General features: G+C 35.2%; 1 protein-coding gene across 1 annotated transcript in view; it reads right to left on the bottom strand.

Annotated features, from left to right (window-relative positions):
• Positions 1 to 446: 446 nt before the first annotated feature.
• LOC150077276 (protein saal1-like) overlaps positions 447 to 20,743 on the bottom strand; it is a 242,943-nt gene continuing 222,646 nt past the window's right edge. Inside the window, exons 11-13 of the mRNA XM_090385838.1 lie at positions 19,789 to 19,874; positions 559 to 729; positions 447 to 487 (exon numbers count right to left, since the gene is read on the bottom strand). Of these exons, the coding sequence (XP_090241964.1) occupies positions 447 to 487; positions 559 to 729; positions 19,789 to 19,874 (298 nt within the window). The remainder of the gene's footprint in view (positions 488 to 558; positions 730 to 19,788; positions 19,875 to 20,743) is intronic.

Below are 20,743 nucleotides of genomic sequence, written 5' to 3'. Positions count from 1 at the left end.
TAAATTAAAATTTTAAATACGTATGAATTTAAAATAAGAATTCTGAATTGTATTTAATTTATTAACAACATTTTTCAATATGTGTTGATTAACTTTTTTAACCACGTGCAATGAAATTCTTGAGATGGTAGATTGCAGCACATTTTGAAGAAAAAAAGTAGATTGCATCACAAATTAAGTTGGCCAACCCTGCTGTATATGGTTGATTCCTTGCATCATTTGCCACTACTAACACTAATATAGTTATAGAAGTCAAATTTGTATTTCAGAAGAATAAAATGCACACTGGGATTCTGTGTTTAACAGAATTTGATATGAAATCAAAAATATGTTTTGCATATTTTTCTGCTAATCCTTGTGCTTTGCAATTTATATGTGATTCAAAAAAAGTCTATAAACACTTGATGCAATGGATAGCATGCACTGGCAGCATGCTGTCTATTGCATCAAGTTGCTGCATCAAATAATGATGAATGGGGAAAACAACCTAGACAGGAAATATTTAAAAAATCTAAATCTAAAACTTCAAACATCTTAGGCTGATTTCGAAATACTCACTCTTTTCATTTGACTCAAAATAGACATTTTTAGAACTTGATATTAGATTTGCCATTACAGATGTTGCAGCAGCAACAGCTGACATTCTGTTGGGTGGTAGAATATCTTCAATATCTTGAAACTTCAGTATGTAATCAGTAAAAACTTCACAGATATCACAAGATACATCAGCTGGAATAAATTTTAAAATAAATCTAAATGCCAAATAATGTTTACTATATATTCTTATAAATATAGATAAAATATTTTATGAACATTCTTTAAGCACAATACATAAAACTTAAAGTCAGTGCTAGTGAACACAAGGTTGTTTAAAAAAAAGAATATGGCCTTAATGAAAAGGACTGATTTTTCATGCTCTTTTTAAGTTTATAGGTTAACAAAGAGAAAAACATTTGGCCGCTAGAAAGATAAGGTAGAGTGCAGAATTCTGATATGTTAATCAATTAGTATTAATAATTTGTTTACATTCTTAGATGTCATAAAAGCAATTACACTGTTATGAGTTCATTATTGTGATGTTATTGAACAAAAATGAAATAAACTGCCTGACAAATAAATACTTGAACAAAATCTACAATTAAATAATTACAGCTGAACAAAAGCAATATGCTGGACCTAGGAATTTGTTTTGAAAAGTAACAGGTTCCAGCATTAAAAATAACTAATCCTGAGGGAATTGCCAATTAAAATGACAAGTTCAGCAGTTTTTTTTTATTACTAACCTAGTTTTTGAGTTTTTGCCTCATATACAAAAGAAATCACAAAATATGAAGTAGAAATAATATTTGTATTTCCTTTTTTTCCCCATTTTTTTACTTTCCAACCTATTAGATTGTTTTGTTATTATTATTTTTTAAAATATGTAACTTAACAAATAGATATTTATTGTATACCCAGTATAAAATGAAATATAAGTACAATTTCAGTTCAGTAGCTTTCGGAACTCGTGTCCCTTTATCAACTGACAAATTTGAATACATTACAAGCAAAGTGTGGGTATAGATATTTATTGTATACTGGGTATACAATAAATATCTATTTGTTAAACTATGGACCCCAGTACTCCAGGCCCATTTGTCACTAAATATGTAACTATTTTTTTTTATACTTTACATACATAGCTTTATCATTAATAGCCATTACAGTCCCCCCAACCACACAAACCTCAGATTCGGTCACTGAAATATCGGGCACCTCCACAGCCAGGTGGGCAGGAGCAGCAGTGCGTAACATATGCTTCTTGATTAGACTGGGGTTCGAGCCCATGACCACCAAATACAGAGGATGCGAAAAGGTCAGGGAATGACCACCGCATATCCCCAGAGCAATATGGCCTTAGTTGCTAACGCTCCTAAAAACCAAATGACAAACGACAAACTGAAATATCATTGCATATCATATCTTTTGTTCTTTCATTGTTAATAGCATTTCTAAATTCCCACATTTTTTACTGATTTTCCTTATTTTATTATTTTTATTCTAAGTTTATTCTCAATTTCTCAGCTAACTCAATTTGGTTTCAGTTTCACTTACATTTAAGCTTTGAATTCCATGCTAATACACACATATATATGTAAGTATGCAGTAGGAGGCATGTGATACAAGAAAGCAAGAGTAAGTTCATGAACTTATGCTACATAAGTTCATAAACTTATGTAGCATCACCCCAAAAAAAAAAAAAAAACAATTTTACACATCCATTCCCTCTAAAAGTTTGTCCAGTTCCTCCTTCAATTTATTTAAGCTATCAACTTCCACAATGACAGATGGAAGTTTGTTCCTGCAATTAACCACCTGCTGGCTAAAGGAAAATTACCGCACATCTAATCTCTAATCTACAACTGTCTTTCCTCAATTTGAATCTGTGCCCTCTCAAGTTCGTAATCTGAGCAAGCAGAAAAGTTCCATCAGAATTCAGTGTGCTCAACCTATTCAAGGACTTGTACACCTCTCAATCAAATCACCTCGCAGGTGACTAGTCCACAGCTGCTGCAATTTGCAGAACTTAAGCCTTTCTTGTTAAGAGGATCCCTTCATTCCCATCACCAATCTTGTTGCCATTCTCTGTTCACGCTCAAGCAACTCTACATTCTTCCTAAAATGAGGCCTCCGGATGTGTATGCAGTCCTCAAGGCCAACCTTTGTAACATCTGCAAACTTCAACTTTAAGCCTGATATACCTTCATCAATATCATTGATAAATGTACAAAATAACAGTGGGCCCAACACCGAACTCTCGGGGATGCCACTAATAAAATTAGTCCACGAAGAGCAGTGTCCATTGATTATCACTCTCTTTACCAGAATTCATATTTAATATAAATACAGCAGGCCCTCGTTATAACACAGTTTGCTCTACGTTGATTCGCTATAAAGCTGTTCTTATACTATTACCCATATCTCATTCTAATGCTGTCACAACTCACTATAACACTCTTTTACCAGTGTACAGATTAAATTTTTGGCATGTTTAATGAAAATGTCATCTGATGTAGTCAATAGCTTGAAAATGAATAGCAAACCAGCATTAAAAAGTTTTCCATGCTCAGTGAAATTTTCTTCCATGCTAAGTTAATTGCAGTACGGTGGCTTGTTACGTAGTTCCGAGATCAACATTTTAAAAAATGATCAAGTATATTGCTTGTAATATTTGTGTTATATGCATTTTATCCGAAGTCTAGTCATCTCTCAGTAGTGTTAGGTAATGGACAGTTTACTCAAACATTGTATAATGATTAATGCAATGTAGTTACATTTTTGAAGATGAATAATGGCAGATAAGAATTAAAAAGCAACGTCTGGATGCAGTACAAAGCCTACTAAGGTAAGAAAAAGACTGAATTTGAAAAAATTAAATTATATGTTTTGAAGCAAATCTATTCCATTCAATGACAAGTGCATGTGTGCAATCATTTAGGACTGGCAGATTCAACTGTGAGAAAAATTATAAAAAATAAAGAATTAATTTTAGCAGCGGGAAAGACAGCTGTTCCACTGCAAGCAACTAAATTGGTTATTGCTAGGCCAGCAATTATAATTGAAATGGAAAGACTTCTAAATAATTTTACTGAAGATAATATTATCCAACGCACAATACCGTTAAGTTAAATTTTATTAAATAAAAAGCAATTAGCCTATATGATGATCTGAAGAAAGCACACCTTAAAAAAAAAAAAATGTGGAACCATTTAAAGCTAGTAAGGGCTGGTTCGATAGATTTAAAATTCAGGGAGAAGCCGTAAGTGCAGATCAAGGAGCCAAAACTTTCAAAAAAGAACTTAAAATTATTGAAGAGGGGTGTTCTACTTCTCAAGTTTTTAACATAGATGAAACAGGACTTTTTTGTAAATGAATGCCTAAAAGAAGTTTCATATCGAAAGAAGAAAAAAACACGCCAGGCTTCAAAGAAGCAAATGATCGGTTGACTTTATTGTTGAGTGGCAAAGCTGCAGGGATTTTAAAGTAAAACCCCTTTCAGTTTACTAGGAAGAGGGCCAAGTACAACCCAAAATCGACTAAAGATATGTAAACTTGACAGCCCAGAGCCATCAGATTAATAGATTCATGATTTAATTGGCATTTTAAGTTTAATTTTGATATGTAATGTAGTTACATACCACATAATTATATACATATGTAACAGACAATATTTTATATGTACAGATTTTTAATATTAAATATTTTGACCAATATTTGCAGTTTTTTCACTACTGTTTATTATTTGTGAGTCATGGTCTGTACTACAACGACTCACAAATACATATTTTACATTACGCTCGCTAGTATTGATTCACTTAGCACTCTGTTTTTCCAGAATGAACTATCAGTGTTAAGAGGGGGTCACTTGTAAAGTAGTCTGTCTTCTCCCACTCAACCACCCTTTTATCCACTGTAACAACTTACCCTTAATGCCATACTGCTCCAATTTGTACAGTAGTCTTCTATGCTCAACAGTGTCAAAAGCTTTCCCGAAATCCAAGTATACGATATCGAAATAAATTTTTGCATCCAGTTCCTTTGTAACCTCATCATAGTATCCAATCAAATTTGTCAGACAAGACTTTCCATTAACAAACCCTTGCTGTATTTGAACTGAATTATTACTCAGACACGTGTACGTACTGGTGCACACAATACCAGTCAAAAGCTTAATACCGGTATATCGGTATTTTTAATTTATGAAACCAGGATATCAGTATTAAAAAAAAAAACATTTTTCGCAATCAATTTTGATGACAATTAGGTTTTCTTTTCTTTTTTTTTTTTTTATGAAAGGTGCAATAAAGTAAGGAAAAAAGTAATTACTTGAAATCACATTTTAAATCAAACTTTTATTACAATAATAAATATTAGTAAATTGATAAGAGGAGTTTACCTCAATATAGTACGTGGAACACTTCCGTATGATACCCTCCAGAAATTAAAACGGAAAAATCGACAACTTACCGGTACATTAAAGTAAAATATAAATAATTAAAGTGAAATATAAATAATTAAATAATCAATTTAACACAATTCAAAATCAGTTCAAAACAATTAAAATTCAAATTAACGCAATTAAAAGAATCTAACGAAAATATTCAAAACGATTTTCCTTCCTGAAGCTGACAATGCTTTTCGACCGACTGTCGTGATCACAGGAATGAAAATTATCGAATCAGGCTAAACCTACAACTTAAATAGTGATTATGTGTCTTCGCGCATGCGCGTAAAGGTCCACGCATCGGAGATCAAATATGGCCGCCGAACATTAACAGAATTCTCGTGTAATTTAATTTCAACGGTTTCTGCAATTAATAGTCGCGTATAATTACGTTGAACGTTAAGTATTTTGGCCTCGTTAAATAAAAAAGTATGTTTTTCGTTAATGGCATGAAAGGCTAATTCTGACGCTGCTGAACGAGAAGCACGAACTGAGGCTTCGTGTTGATTTACACGGATATTAAGAGAAAACCGCGTGGAACCCTGATAAGACGAGTCGCAATCACCGCAAGAAATGTTGTATACTAGATCATTAATTTGTGTTGCGAACGCCGAAAGAACCGAGCGATTGTTCAGTATAGTGTGTAACTTCCGTATAGGCCTAGCTATAATTTTAAATTCGGTATCTTTAAAGAATCTGTTAAGCTGTTTGTGCCACTGTTCAACATATGGGACAGAAATAAAGTATTTTTTGATATTACTATTGTTGATTGGTGCAGTATTTTGTATCCTATCCTTAGCTTGTACCCTAATTCGATTTATTGTGTTAATGGGATAACCCCTGTTCAAGAATCTGCTAGTTAATATTTGTATTTCTGAGTCTAAAGCAGAATCCGTCGTTGAATATTTATAGGCATTTAGAAATTGATTAAAGATAATCGATCTTTTGTAGGTGAACGGGTGGTAGCTATTATAATGTAGAAGCATACCGGTGTTTGTGGGTTTTCGATAGATGCTAAATTGTATTTTGTTCGAGTCCCGGGTAAGCGTGAAATTTAGAAAGTTTAATGACTTAGTATCCGTATCTTCCCTTTCCAATGTAAATTTGAGTCTAGAATGAATATTGTTAAACGAATGTAAAATATCTTGGATAGTACTACTATCCAGGTAAAATTACACAAGCCTGGATTTCCGATTCGACCTATTGTTTCCTACAGGAACTCGGCATTTTCAGCCTTAGCCACACATGTATATAACATTATAAAACCTTTTAGACAGGTTATACAATTTGGGATTAAGAATTACGATACATTATTTAATAATCTTAAAGACTGTAAACTCGGCGACAATGACAATTTATTCTCATTAGATGTTACATCATTATATACGAATGTAAACGTTGAATACACATTAGATATTATTTGGGATATGTTAAATAAAAACTCGACACCGATTAATTATACGAAGCTGCCTATAAAGGAGATTTTTCACTTAATTAAACTATTAGTTGAGGCTAACTACATCACCTTTCGAGACAAGGTGTACAAACAAATTTTTGGATTACCAATGGGTTTGAGCCTGAGTGGCTTAATGTCAGAGATCTATCTCTCAACGATTGAGCAGATACATTTGACACCTTTTCGTCCCCGTATCACATACTATGGGAGGTATTTAGACGATGTTCTAGTTATTACCGATAGTAGTACTATCCAAGATATTTTACATTCGTTTAACAATATTCATTCTAGACTCAAATTTACATTGGAAAGGGAAGATACGGATACTAAGTCATTAAACTTTCTAAATTTCACGCTTACCCGGGACTCGAACAAAATACAATTTAGCATCTATCGAAAACCCACAAACACCGGTATGCTTCTACATTATAATAGCTACCACCCGTTCACCTACAAAAGATCGATTATCTTTAATCAATTTCTAAATGCCTATAAATATTCAACGACGGATTCTGCTTTAGACTCAGAAATACAAATATTAACTAGCAGATTCTTGAACAGGGGTTATCCCATTAACACAATAAATCGAATTAGGGTACAAGCTAAGGATAGGATACAAAATACTGCACCAATCAACAATAGTAATATCAAAAAATACTTTATTTCTGTCCCATATGTTGAACAGTGGCACAAACAGCTTAACAGATTCTTTAAAGATACCGAATTTAAAATTATAGCTAGGCCTATACGGAAGTTACACACTATACTGAACAATCGCTCGGTTCTTTCGGCGTTCGCAACACAAATTAATGATCTAGTATACAACATTTCTTGCGGTGATTGCGACTCGTCTTATCAGGGTTCCACGCGGTTTTCTCTTAATATCCGTGTAAATCAACACGAAGCCTCAGTTCGTGCTTCTCGTTCAGCAGCGTCAGAATTAGCCTTTCATGCCATTAACGAAAAACATACTTTTTTATTTAACGAGGCCAAAATACTTAACGTTCAACGTAATTATACGCGACTATTAATTGCAGAAACCGTTGAAATTAAATTACACGAGAATTCTGTTAATGTTCGGCGGCCATATTTGATCTCCGATGCGTGGACCTTTACGCGCATGCGCGAAGACACATAATCACTATTTAAGTTGTAGGTTTAGCCTGATTCGATAATTTTCATTCCTGTGATCACGACAGTCGGTCGAAAAGCATTGTCAGCTTCAGGAAGGAAAATCGTTTTGAATATTTTCGTTAGATTCTTTTAATTGCGTTAATTTGAATTTTAATTGTTTTGAACTGATTTTGAATTGTGTTAAATTGATTATTTAATTATTTATATTTCACTTTAATTATTTATATTTTACTTTAATGTACCGGTAAGTTGTCGATTTTTCCGTTTTAATTTCTGGAGGGTATCATACGGAAGTGTTCCACGTACTATATTGAGGTAAACTCCTCTTATCAATTTACTAATATTATTACCAACGTAGAACATATTGAGTAATACAACTCTGATTCATACTAAATAATAAATATTCTATCAAAAATTATTCTAAAAACAAAAAAAAATAAAAGCTTTCGGACAGGGAAAACAGAAGTTAAACTAACAGGTCTATAATTATTTCAGTCACCCTTTGAAACCCCTTTGTGAATTGGTGATACATGTGCACATCTTCAGTCCATGGGGACCTCCTCTGAATCTAAGGACACACTCATAATTATGGCTAAGGGTTTGCTTACTTCCCTCGTGCCTCCTTCAATATAACTGGATAGATTCCATCTGCCCCAGGTGCCTTTTTTATTTTTAACTTCAACAATTTCTCTTCCACTCTGACAAACTGAAATACTCATTCAGTTTGTCAGCTATCTGAGGAGGATCATTAACAGTCGAACCACAAACATCAAGTGGATCAATCCGATTCATCCCCTTCACTCTAGAGTTTCCATAAGTAAAGAAGTCTTTGTTGTTTTTCTTTTCATGTTTTGCGAAAGATTTCTCATAATCAGCTTGTATCTAACATAGGCTTGTGTCACCTGATAATTTATATGCATCCCACGCATTTTTCTTCTCTGTCACAAGCTTCATTAGTTCATGTGACATCTATTTAGGTCTAAATCTTGACAAGTGACCAGTATTTCTTAGTTGGTATGAAAAGTCTAGTAGCTTCCAAGATTATTTCCTTGAAGGCTTCCCATTTAGAATTACCTGTTTTTAACATCATCAGTTGATCCCACTGTATAGAATTTAAAAACTGTCTGAGACCACTGTAGTCACTTTTACGAAAACAAAAACCCTTTCTGTTACCCTTGATGGTAGTTACATCTTTAAGTAAATCCCACATCAGTACACTGTGATCACTGTTGCCTAGTGATTCCTTTATCTGCAAATTCTTAATGCATGAATAATCAATGCTGAAAATCAGATCAAGAGTATTACTCCCTCTGTTTGCTCCTGAAACTTGTTGCCATAGTAAACAATCCTCCAATAAATCCACAAAAAAGTCTTGCATGTGAGTGACCAACCCACAACTTCCAGTCAATATCTGGAAAGTTAAAATATCTCATTACAAGACATTGATTTACTAGCCCACTCTATTTCTCTGCACAACTGTTGCTTGTATTCATCAGAGTTATTAGGCCTACAACACAGACACTGCAAAAAGTAAAACGAGAGTAGTCTCATTTTACTTTTCCCAGTGTTTAATATGTCACACCAAACTGTCTTGAATTGCACTGTCCACCCATGTCAATTGGATGCACTTCCTTAGATTTTATGTATTTCTTAACTAACAGCACACTCCTCCACCCTTCCTATCCTGTCTATCCTTTCTGTACACATTGTATTCCCCAAATTCCAATTCATCACTGCTCATATCTGTGTGACATCGTGTCTCTGATATCCCAACAATATCTGCCTTCGATGTCTTGATCAGCACATCAAATTTACTTACTATACTTCTAGCATTGGTGTACATGCAAGTATACGTGCACCTGTTCTTACTCTTAGTTACCCTGAGAAAACTCATGTATATACTCAGGTAGCTAAAAACTAAATGAATATTTTGCATCAACATTCACACATGAGGAGTTACTCAGCAAGGGGAATGCCAGAGGTGTATTCAACTCTGGCAGTAAGCTAGATAATCTTGTAATAACTGAGAGTAAAGTGGAGGAGAAATTATTGAAGATAAACACAAGAAAGGCACCTGGGATGGATGGGATCTATCCAGTTATATTAAAGGAGGCAGCAAATGAAGTAAGCAAACCCTTAGCCATAATTATGAGAGCTTCCTTGGACTCAGGGGAGGTACCCATAGACTGGAGATGTACAAATATGACTCCAATTCACAAAGGAGGATCAAAGGCTGACACAAGTAATTATAGACCTGTGAGTTTAACTTCTGTTCCAGGAAAATTAATGGAGGCACTGGTTAAAGAAGCACTGCAGGATCATCTAGACAAGACTTCAGTTATAGCTCGGACACAGCATGGTTTTGTTAAGGGGAAGTCTTGCCTGACCAATTTGATTGGATACTATGATGCAGTCAACTTGTAAAGAACTGGATGCAGGGAATAACTTTGATATTATATACTTGGATCTTAGAAAGGCTTTTGATACTGTTGCACATGGAAGACTGCAGCACAAATTGGAGCAGTGTGGCATTGGAGGCAAATTGCTGCTTTGGATAAAGGGGTGGTTGAGGGGGAGACAGCAGAGAGTGGTAATCAATGAACACTGCTTATCGTGGACTAATGTTATTAGTGGAGTCCCTCAGGGTTCAGTGTTGAGTCCATTATTGTTTTCTGTATTTATAAATAATACTGATGATGGTATATCAAGCTTAATGTCCAAGTTTGCAGACGATACAAAGGTTGGCAGGGTTGTTAAGGACACTACTGATGCTATGCTGCTGCAACAGGATCTGGAAAGGTTGAGTAGATGGGCTGAGAGGTGGAAAATGAAGTTTAACATTGACAAATGTAAAGTACTTCATATGGGAAACAGCAACCCCAGAGCAGCGTACCAACTCTATGGTACTACACTGACAGTGGTAGAGAATGAAAAGGACCTGGAGATAATTGTGCAGGCAGATATGAAGTTCTCTGAGAGTGCAGACAGGCTGCAAGAGTAGCTCATGGTGTCTTATCAATGATACAGGAATTTTTCTAGCAGGGATAAGGAGGTGATTATTCCCTTGTATAAGGCAATGGTCAGGCCACACCTTGAGTACTGTATACAGTATGGAGGCCTCATTTCAAGAAGGATATAGAGCTGCTGGAACAAGTACAGAGAAGGGCAACAAGATTAGTGAATGGAACAAAGGGTTGCTCCTACGAAGAAAGGCTTAAGTTTTGCAAATTACAGTGTCTGGAGACGGCACTGGCGAGGTGATCTGATAGAGGTGTATAAAGCCTTGAATGGTTTGAGCATGCTCAATGCTGATGGGATCCTGCCTCTTGCTCAGAATAATCACCTGAGAGGGCATAAATTCATATGGAGGAAAGACATATGTGTGGAAATTTGCCTTTAGCCAGCAGGTAGTTGGTTGGTGAAACAGACTTCCATCCCTTGTTGTGGAAGCTGATAGCCTAAATAAATTTAAGGCTCAACTGGACAGGTATTTCGAATGAACAAAGGGGTGAAGTGGATGTGTGTTTTTTTTTTTTTTTTTTTTGGCTGATTCTGCATAAGCTTGCTTTCTTGCACCATATGCCTCTACTAATGCTAATGCTAATCCCCTACACATCAAACTCTCGTAGTCATTGATCCAAATGCTGAGTTGGCACCTAATTTCTTGACACTCTAGGCAGCTAACACACACACACACACACACACACACACACACACACACACACACACACACACACACACACACACACACACACACACACACACACACACACACACACACTCCCTGTATCTCTGACAATAGAGTCACTGATAATAACTAACTCCTGTGTTACCAGCACATATTCTGCCTTGGAGATTGCTGCTGTGTTGCCTGATCCACAGGAGTGAGCTTTGGCATTGAGTTGGGCAGCTGAGAGCTTGATGAGCACTCATATTAATTTCTTCGAGGGCATATACCCTACACCTCAAACTCTCATAGATATCCATCAGAACACTGAGTTGGCTCCTAATTTCTTCACAGCCTCTGCACCTATCACACACACAAAGACATCCTCCTCGCTAGATCATGTCCTGTTCTAGAAAAGTCTGGAAACATTTCACATTTTGTGCATTTTTTTAGACTGTGACGCTTTGGAGAATCGCACCTTCAGTTCTCCCCCGCACCACAATACTACTACTGCTACTTTGTGCTTGTTGCTTTGCTGCTCTAGTCTGGGTCATGATTCAGTTTAAGTACAATTTATTTAACATGAAATTTAATAGGATTAATAAATTTTACTGATTAATTGATAATACTATACTAAGCTAACAGATTTCTATATAGTGCTATGTATTTCGCTATCTAGCTTTACGTTAAATCTCGCTATCAAGTTCGGAATATACGTTACGCTTTTCAGTTTCATATAACAATGGTGGCATGTTACGAATGGTAAAATCTACGGACACTAAGTATTAACTTTGAAAATCACTATCTGAATTCAAAATAAACCAAGGAGCTTGACTAGGACTATAAAGATACTCATAGAAAATAATTTAATATAATAATTAAGTCAATAAAACAGCTAAATATAAATAAAAACTTAGTATTTGCCAGGGCTACAAAATCTTGTCCAACACGTGGATAACCTTGTTTTCCACATGTATAGAGGTAAACAGATTGTAAAATCATAAGTTTCAATGCTGAAGATAGCAATATTGGATTTAAAAGTGATAACAGTTTGGTTATCATTAATGACCCAGGTTGATGGAAGATAATTGAAAATAGCATTGAGTAATTTAAAAAATTGCATACCTGGGAGGCAACAACCGCTATTTTTAGCACTGGTAATAAATCTGAAATTAACAGGATGCTTGTGAAACTTAGCAATCATATATAGATAAGGCAGTGCAGAGTTATGTATTTTAGGTTGAAGCTTTAAATGCAAGGCTATAAATTTTTTAATGGTAGTATTAGGGCTAATATTACGATGTGAATCGTAATATTATAATAATATTACGATGTGAATGAATTTACAAAGTGATGGATCATCCCAAGCAGAGATCAATAAGAGCATTACAGACGGCAGAAAGGCTATTGGCATGTTAAACTCTGTTCTGTGGAGCAAAAATATCCTAAATAAAACAAAGAAACATATTTCAAACGACTGTACAAAGTCTTCTATTGTATGGAGCAGAAACCTGGACATTGAATAGGCGAGCGGAAAACAAATTGCTCTCCACAGAAATGGATTTTTGGAGATGCTCAGCAGGAACTTCTAGAAGAGACAGAAAACGGAATGAAGACATAAGGGAAAAAATGGAAGTGAGAAAGACTATTATGACAGAAAGACTTTGATGGTGTCAATAATGACACCATCAAAGAAAAGCGTCTAACATGGTATGGACATGTAAAACGGATGCAAGAAAACAGATATCCAAAGGCTATCCTGGAATGGATACCTCCTGGAAGAAGGAGAAGAGGAAGACCTAGGAGGACATGGATGGATGGAGTACGGGAGTGCATGACAGCCCAAGGCTTAACCAACCAAGACACCTTGAACCGCACTTTATGGCGGGAAAAAATTCCTAATGAGAAATAACTTGTAGGCTGAGGAAACCCATTGTAAATGGAAACACTCCTCTTGAAGAAGATGAATGAATTTAAGTGTAGTGAAGTAAAACTGCTTACAGAAAATGGTAAAGTTAGAGGCTTTGTCAACAGGGGTAATGATGAAATTCTTTTTAAGTTCCAAAATATGCTTTTTAAGATTGAAGTACTGCAAATGTGGATTACTGTAAAGTTTAAAAGCATAATGTCTTGGTGGTCAATGTTGATCCAATTTTGGAAAGCTTCATGTGGTATCATATATTTGTAGGCAAAATGTATCAGACTAAGATAAAGATCTTTATTAATGTTCTTTAGAAAGGCCTTATGGTTAGGTCTGGCTAAGAGAGTGTTCGAAGAAGAAACTAATATGATATGCCTAAAATATAAAATAAAATAAAAATATAATAAAAAAAAAATTTTTGGAATGTCGAAAATATGAGGCCAAATATATAAAACAAAGTAAGTCCAAATATGGAAAAATATTCAATTTTAAAAAGAAAAGTAAAAATAAATACCCTGAAATATAAATAACTACTAACACTCTCTTAGCCAGGGCCCTCTCTAAGAGGTTGGGTTTTTATGCCCCTAGCTTGCCCAGGTATCCTTTAAACTCTTCTTTGCTTTATATCTTTTCGCTTTTTACTCTTCATTCTTACATCCATTAAGCCATGAGTGCAACATAAGGGCAATATGGTCACTCTTACTTTCCTTCTTCTCTGCTATCTTTGCCTCTTTTGTTTGACTACTTTTTCCTTCCCTTACCTTGTTTTATTTCTTGTCTCTATACTATTTGCCTGCTTCTCTTACTATTTTTACTTTTTTGACATGCAAAATTACATTTACACCAAATTTTCACTCTAAAATTACTCATGTCACTTGCCTTCTACAACTTCATACTTCACTTTTTTGCTTTTAATTATTATTTTTTAATTACTTGAAATACGTTAAGAGCTTTGGCCTCAGGCTGCGAGAGATTTATACAACGTACAAGTTAGTGCAAACGTAACACATTATAATGCAGCTTAACTTTGAATTAGCAAAAATATGCAAAGGCAGCATCATTTAAGTTATATCTCATATTGTGAATACTTTCACAATGACTTTCCATGATATTGCACTATTTCGAATAAGTAAAACGCTTCACCAATGAAGAAGACTGTTGTTATTTATTCTCAGCGGATACCACCATCCAGATAGCACCGTTTCAGGGCTATTTGGCCCTTCTTCGGTGGGTGGGTAGGTACCCTAGCGATGCAATGATGACAAAACAGTTATGAAGTATAACTCCACAATATGAGAGATGCCTGATGGTGTATAATATAATACACCATCAGGCATATTATATTGATGGTGAAGGTATCCACAATATGAGGTATTCACCTGATGGTGAAGGTATTCACAATATGAGATATAACTTAAATGATGCCGCCTTTGCATATTTTTTGCTAATTCAGAGTTTAGCTGCATACTAATATGATGGGTTTGCACTAACTTGTACGTTGTCTAAATCTCTCGCAGCCTGAGACTAAAGCCCTCAACATATTTCAGCCAATTTATATTATACACCATCTGGCATCTCTCATATTCTGGAGTTATATTTCATAACTGTTTTGTCATCATTGCATCACCAGGGTACCTACCCACCCACTGAAGTAGGGCCAAACAGCCCTGAAATGGTGCCATCCAGGGTGGTGGTATCTGCTGAGAATAAGTAACAACAGTCTTCTCCTTTGGTGAAGCATTACTTATTCAAACTAATGCAATATCATGGCAACTCATTGTGAAAGTATTCACAATATGAGATATAACTTAAACGATGCCGTCCTTGCATTTTTGCTAATTCAGAGTTTAGCTGCGAACTAATATGATGCATTTGCACTAACTTGTATGTTTTTAATTACCTTAATTTACAAACACTGCGTCGGGGCTACCTTACTTATTTTTGTGGAAGATTTATTGCTTTCACCCTCCCCTTGGTGATTAGAAGAGTGGCACTGCAGTTGTGGAAGTGCATAGTGGATAAAGTTTGAAGCTCCTGAAAATGATAAGTGTTTTTCATGTTTTTACTGTATTTTTTGATTGATTAACATATTGAATTGTGTTTTACAAAGATATCAAATAGATTCAGTTATGTTCGTTAACTTATTTTTAAATTTAACTAGTAATTATTGTAAGTTGCGACTCGCTGCTCGTACTACTATTGTATCGGTGTTTGGCATGAATATCGTAAAACGAAACATGAATGAATATCGTAAAAAGATGATGCCAGTAGTAGAGAAGAATACTAGGGATTTAATTGTGATAAATAAGTAGTTTGAAGATTTTAATCACTTATTGGGCATATTTTCTTTTGTATTTAGCTAAGAATCTAACTAATTTAACATTGTGATCATTATGGTATAGGGTAACTGATAGCGTATATACTGGCATAAGATATAATGCACAAACTAGCTAGCGTAATATGTATAATTAGATTAGCGCTTTTATTGTAAATTAATTTTCAACCTTATTACTTTTCATAATTAATCAATTAAATAGTATTTAAACGGAAATCATTCCCCAGAATAGATCTGCAAAGCAACAAGCAAAAAAAAGTAGCAGGTGTGCTGTGACTCAGGGGAGAACTGAAGTGGATGATTCTACAATGCATCACAGCCTAAAAAAATGTGCAACTTGTGGAATGTTTGAGGACTTTCTGGAACAGGACATGATATAGCCATGGAGGATGTCTTTGTGTGTTCAAGGTGCAGAGAGTGTCAAGAAATTAGGCACCAACTCAGCATTCTGCTGGCAATGCCCTTGAAGGAATTAAAATGGGGGACCCATCAGGCTCTCAGCTGTCCAACTCAACGCCAGAACTTACTCGTGCATCAGGCAACACAGCAGAAATCTTCAAGGCAGAATGTGCTGGTCCCACAGGAGCTAGTTATTGTCGCTTACTCTATTGTCAGGGGGACAGGAAATATATTATGCAAAAAGGATAGGTGGAATAGGACCAGAGTATGTCTACCAGGGACAAAAGTTGATGATGTAATTTCTAATTTTCTAATTTGAATATGTTGTAAATTTGAAAGTTTCAAAGAGTTCAAAGTGATTATTGGAGTTGGAAGAATGATAGAGGCAACAGATGAATTTGACATAATGTGGTAGAGAGATATTAAGCCAGGGAAGATCAAAAAGAGGAGTCTCCAAATTACTAAGTCTCTGACAACAATATCAGAGAAGACATAGGCAAAACCTGGTAGCCAGCCATTTGGAACTAAAAATGCATACTGAAGAAACATCAAACACTCTTACTGTGTTGATTTTTTCTTTTTTTCCCTTCATATAAAATTGGTTTATTCAATTCAAAAGTACATTGATGATGTTTTTAGACTAAACCAAAGACAGGAAACTACTTCTGAAGCGAAAGGAATCATGCAGTAAATAATTAGAACAACTGAGATGAGCAGTGGTTGAATCAACCAAACAAATAGAAATTCTGTCAGAAAAAGTATGTAGAGTTTGGCAGAATGTAAATGGAAATGGATATCATTGAGATTGGAACTGAGACCAAGAATACTTGTGAAATGAATGAGGAGGTGTTTAGGAGCTTCAGATCTTTTTGCAGATAAGTTTGGTCTATTAGTTTGACTGTTTGGTGATTCAGTAGTAAGAAAAGGTGAGCAGGACATGTTTGAAGTAATGAGATTTTTAAATATGGTGTACACATCGCACGAATATACCCGGCTCCCTGACATAACATCACCCAGAATCAAGCCGTGGCATATCCAAATTCCACATGATAATATGTGGCATCCAAATGTTTCCCATTGGTATCAAGAGGTCAAGTGCACCACAAACTGCTGCTACCAGCCTGCATTTTTGAGATTTGTATGATGGATGCATGGACTTGTATTTTTTTTTGTCATATTCTGGTCCTCCCATCAGTATGAACTGCCAAACCAGGCAACGTTTTTTAAATCTTCGACTAGTGGTGTTCCTGAGTACACTGTAACTGCACTTCCTTGGTTTTTGTCAATAGCAGTGGAACCCAGTTCAGTCATCGGCTGCAATATACTTCATCTGTAACAAGGTATGGTGAACTGTGCATTCTGAAATGCCTCTTTGGTTGCCACAGTTGTACTGAGTTATTTGATTGATTGTAGCTTCTCTCTTAGCCTACACAAACCTCTTCAGCCTCTGTTGGGCTCTTGAATCAACAAGCTGTTTCTGACAGGATCACCACTGGCTGAATGTTATTTGGTTATTGGACCAATCTCAATACAGCCAAGACACACTCATATGTAAAAACCTCAGCAGGGTTGCAGTTTCCTAGATACTCATACCAGTGCATCTGGTGATAATTACCATGCCATATTTAACATCACTTATACCTTTCATCTTGCCCATTCTCCCACTGAGCGTGCGCATGCATGCATGCACGCACACACACACACCATCCCCGTATCTGCTAATTCAACATTATATCACGACACAGACACGACACTGTTACCAAAAGAGTACTCCATTTCATGAAAAGAATTGAAGTATTTAATAAAGTGGCCGCTAGGTGTATGCATATTTGTCGGCGCATCCATAGCCAGGTGGGAAGGAGCAGCAGTGCATAGCACACACTTCTTGATTAGACCAGGGTTCGAGCACGTGACCACCAAATACGGAGGATGCGGAAAGATCAGGGAATGACCACCGCATATTCCCGGTGCAATATGGCCTTAGTTGCTAATGCTCCTAAAAACCAAACAACAACAGCGTATTTATCTGAATGATGCATGTGACCATGACTGGTTTTACTCTTTAGGAGAGGGAAAACTAAAGCAGACCTAAAAGGAAACCCTTATCACCATGGTCTGAGATCAAATTTACTCAGTGCTGATTAGAATATGCCACAGAATCTTTCTGGTCAAAAAAGAAATAGGAACTGTGTGGGTTTTTTTTTTTTTTTTTTTTTTTTTTTGGCTGATGGTGTATATGCTTGTTTCCTTGCATCATGTGGCACTACTGATACTATGCATATGATTTTCTGAGGTTTTCATATAGGTGCATGCAACATTATCAATTTGATTATCTCTCATCTTAATTTCAATATATATATACATGTACCAGAAATTCTGAATTTCTTTTTTTTCCATTTCAATCTAAAAATGTTCAGATGACAAATAAGGCAATGTTCTTTAACCAAGTCAATGGTACAATAAAAGACATGCCAAACACAGTTCACCTAGTCCACACTAGAATAATGTTGTCATCATAAAACATTTCTGAGAAATTCTCTTTAAAATTAATTTTTTCAATTTAATTCAAAATAAATCAAATTACAGAATGATGCAATTAGATAGTATGAACCAGAGCTGTAATGCTCAATATGTTCTACGTTGATATCAATATTTGTAAAATAATAAGAGAAGTTTACCTCAATGTGGTACGTAGAACACTTCCGAATGATACTCTCCAGAAATTAAAACGAAAAAATAAAAAAAAAAAAACTTACATTACAGTAACAAATAATTTAAAAAATAATTAAAACTCAATTTAACACAATTAAAAATCAATTTAACGCAATTAAAAATAAGAAAATTAATTAAAAGAATTTAACGAAAAAAATGCAAAATTTTCCTTCCTGAAGTTGCCAACGCTTTTCGACCGTATGCCGTGATCTCAGGAATGAAAATTACCAAATAGGGGCGAGTATGAAACTTAAATAGGGATTATTCGTCTTCGCACATGCGTGTAAAGCCCACGAATCGGAGATGAGATAGGGCCAACCAACATTAACAGAATTTTTGTGTAATTTAATTTCTAAGGTTTTTGAAATTAATAGTCCCATATAATTACGTTGGACACTAAGTATTTTGGCCTCGTTAAATGAAAAAGTATGTTTTTTGTTAACGGTGTGAAAGGCTAATTCTGACGCTGCTGAACGAGAAGCATGAACTGAGGCTGCATGTTGATTAACACGAATATTCAAAGGAAAACGAGTCGAACCCTGGTAAGACGTGTCGCAATCACTGCAAGAAATGTTGTATACCAGATCATTAATTTGTGTTGCGAACGAGGAAAGGACTAAACGATTGTTCAGTATAGTGTGTATTTTCCATATTGGCCTGGCCACAATTTTAAATTCATTATCTTTAAAGAATCTGTTAAGCTGTTTGTGCCACTGTTCAACATATGGGACAGAAATAAAATATTTTTTGATATTACTATTGTTGGTTGGTGTAGTATTTTGTATCTATCCTTAGCTTGTACCCTAATTCGGTTTATTGTAGCAAGGGGATAACCCCTGTTTAAGAATCTGCTGGTTAATATTTGTATTTCTGAGCCCAAAACAGATTCCGTCGTTCAATATTTGTAGGCATTTAGAAATTGATTAAAGATAATCGATCTTTTGCAGGTGAACGGGTGATATCTGTTATAATGTAGAAGCATACCGGTGTTTGTATGTTTTCGATAGATGTTAAATTGGATTTTATTCAAGTCCCGGGAAAGCGTGAAATTTCACGCTTACTCGATTACTTTTTGATTTCTGGAGAGTATCATACGGAATTGTTCTACTTACTATACTGAGGTAAACTTCTTTTATTATTTTACAAAAAAAAAGAATGATACAATACATCAACAGCATACCTGAAGACTCCACAATTCCTTCAACTTGGAATAGGCAATGTAAAACATGCCAGAGTTCATCTAAGCCTTCGGGAATTTCCAGAGAACTGAAAAGAAATGTCACACCGTATATTTATGCTGAAAATTCAGAAATGTACAAGATATCCTAAAAGTGCTTAATCACATATAATTGGCATATTGTCATTTATATGATGTTTGCTTGATCACAAATATTATCTATAATACTCAATCACTTACAATAATAAGTCATTATATTTGACTTCAGTTTCTCTATGAGCAAACACCTTGTAACATATAACTGTGCATGTGTTTGTGTATATATATATATATATATATATATATGAGAATACACTCTATTGTTCTATTACAAATATTTATCTATTTTAAATAATTTTAAGACTAGATTTTTCCACAACAATAGTTTGTCACTGATAGGCACTTTTTTTGTGGATCACTAGTATATTGATGTGTACACCTTTAGTTACTCTGCTGATGCATATTTGGCACAACAAATCCCTGTTGACATGGCCAATTGAGATTGAGAACGAGGGTAGCCTGTACGGACGTAGCTTATTGCCGCTCCTGGAACAGAGAAGTTTTTTCTGATTTATTTTCTGTTTTATTAGCTTAAATTGGCATATTAACTTATTTTCTAGAGTAGCTTTATATTCCTAGTTACGATACTTAGTTTAAAGTTTAACTTAGATAGAGATTTTGTAGGTATTACTTAGTATCGGTAAGGGTATCAAATCCACGTGTTACAAGTTGCAGCTCCGTTGAACAAGAGGATTTTTTTTTAAACCATAGTTAATCAATTTATTAACCAATTGTAAGTAGCTAGTCAGGATCCTTTGTTTATTCTGAATTGAGACAGCGAGATTTGGAAGTTAATCGAAACTTAAGTGTCCGTAGATTACCGTTCATAATTTGCCGCCATTGTTACGCGAAACAAAAT

This window comes from Mastigoproctus giganteus, chromosome 12, assembly GCF_048544385.1.
Source record: "Mastigoproctus giganteus isolate SK-2022 chromosome 12, ASM4854438v1, whole genome shotgun sequence".
In the NCBI taxonomy this organism is placed as follows: Eukaryota; Metazoa; Arthropoda; class Arachnida; order Uropygi; family Thelyphonidae; genus Mastigoproctus; species Mastigoproctus giganteus.
Note: the sequence above shows the minus strand (reverse complement) of the source record. Positions and strands in the feature narration are given on the sequence as shown.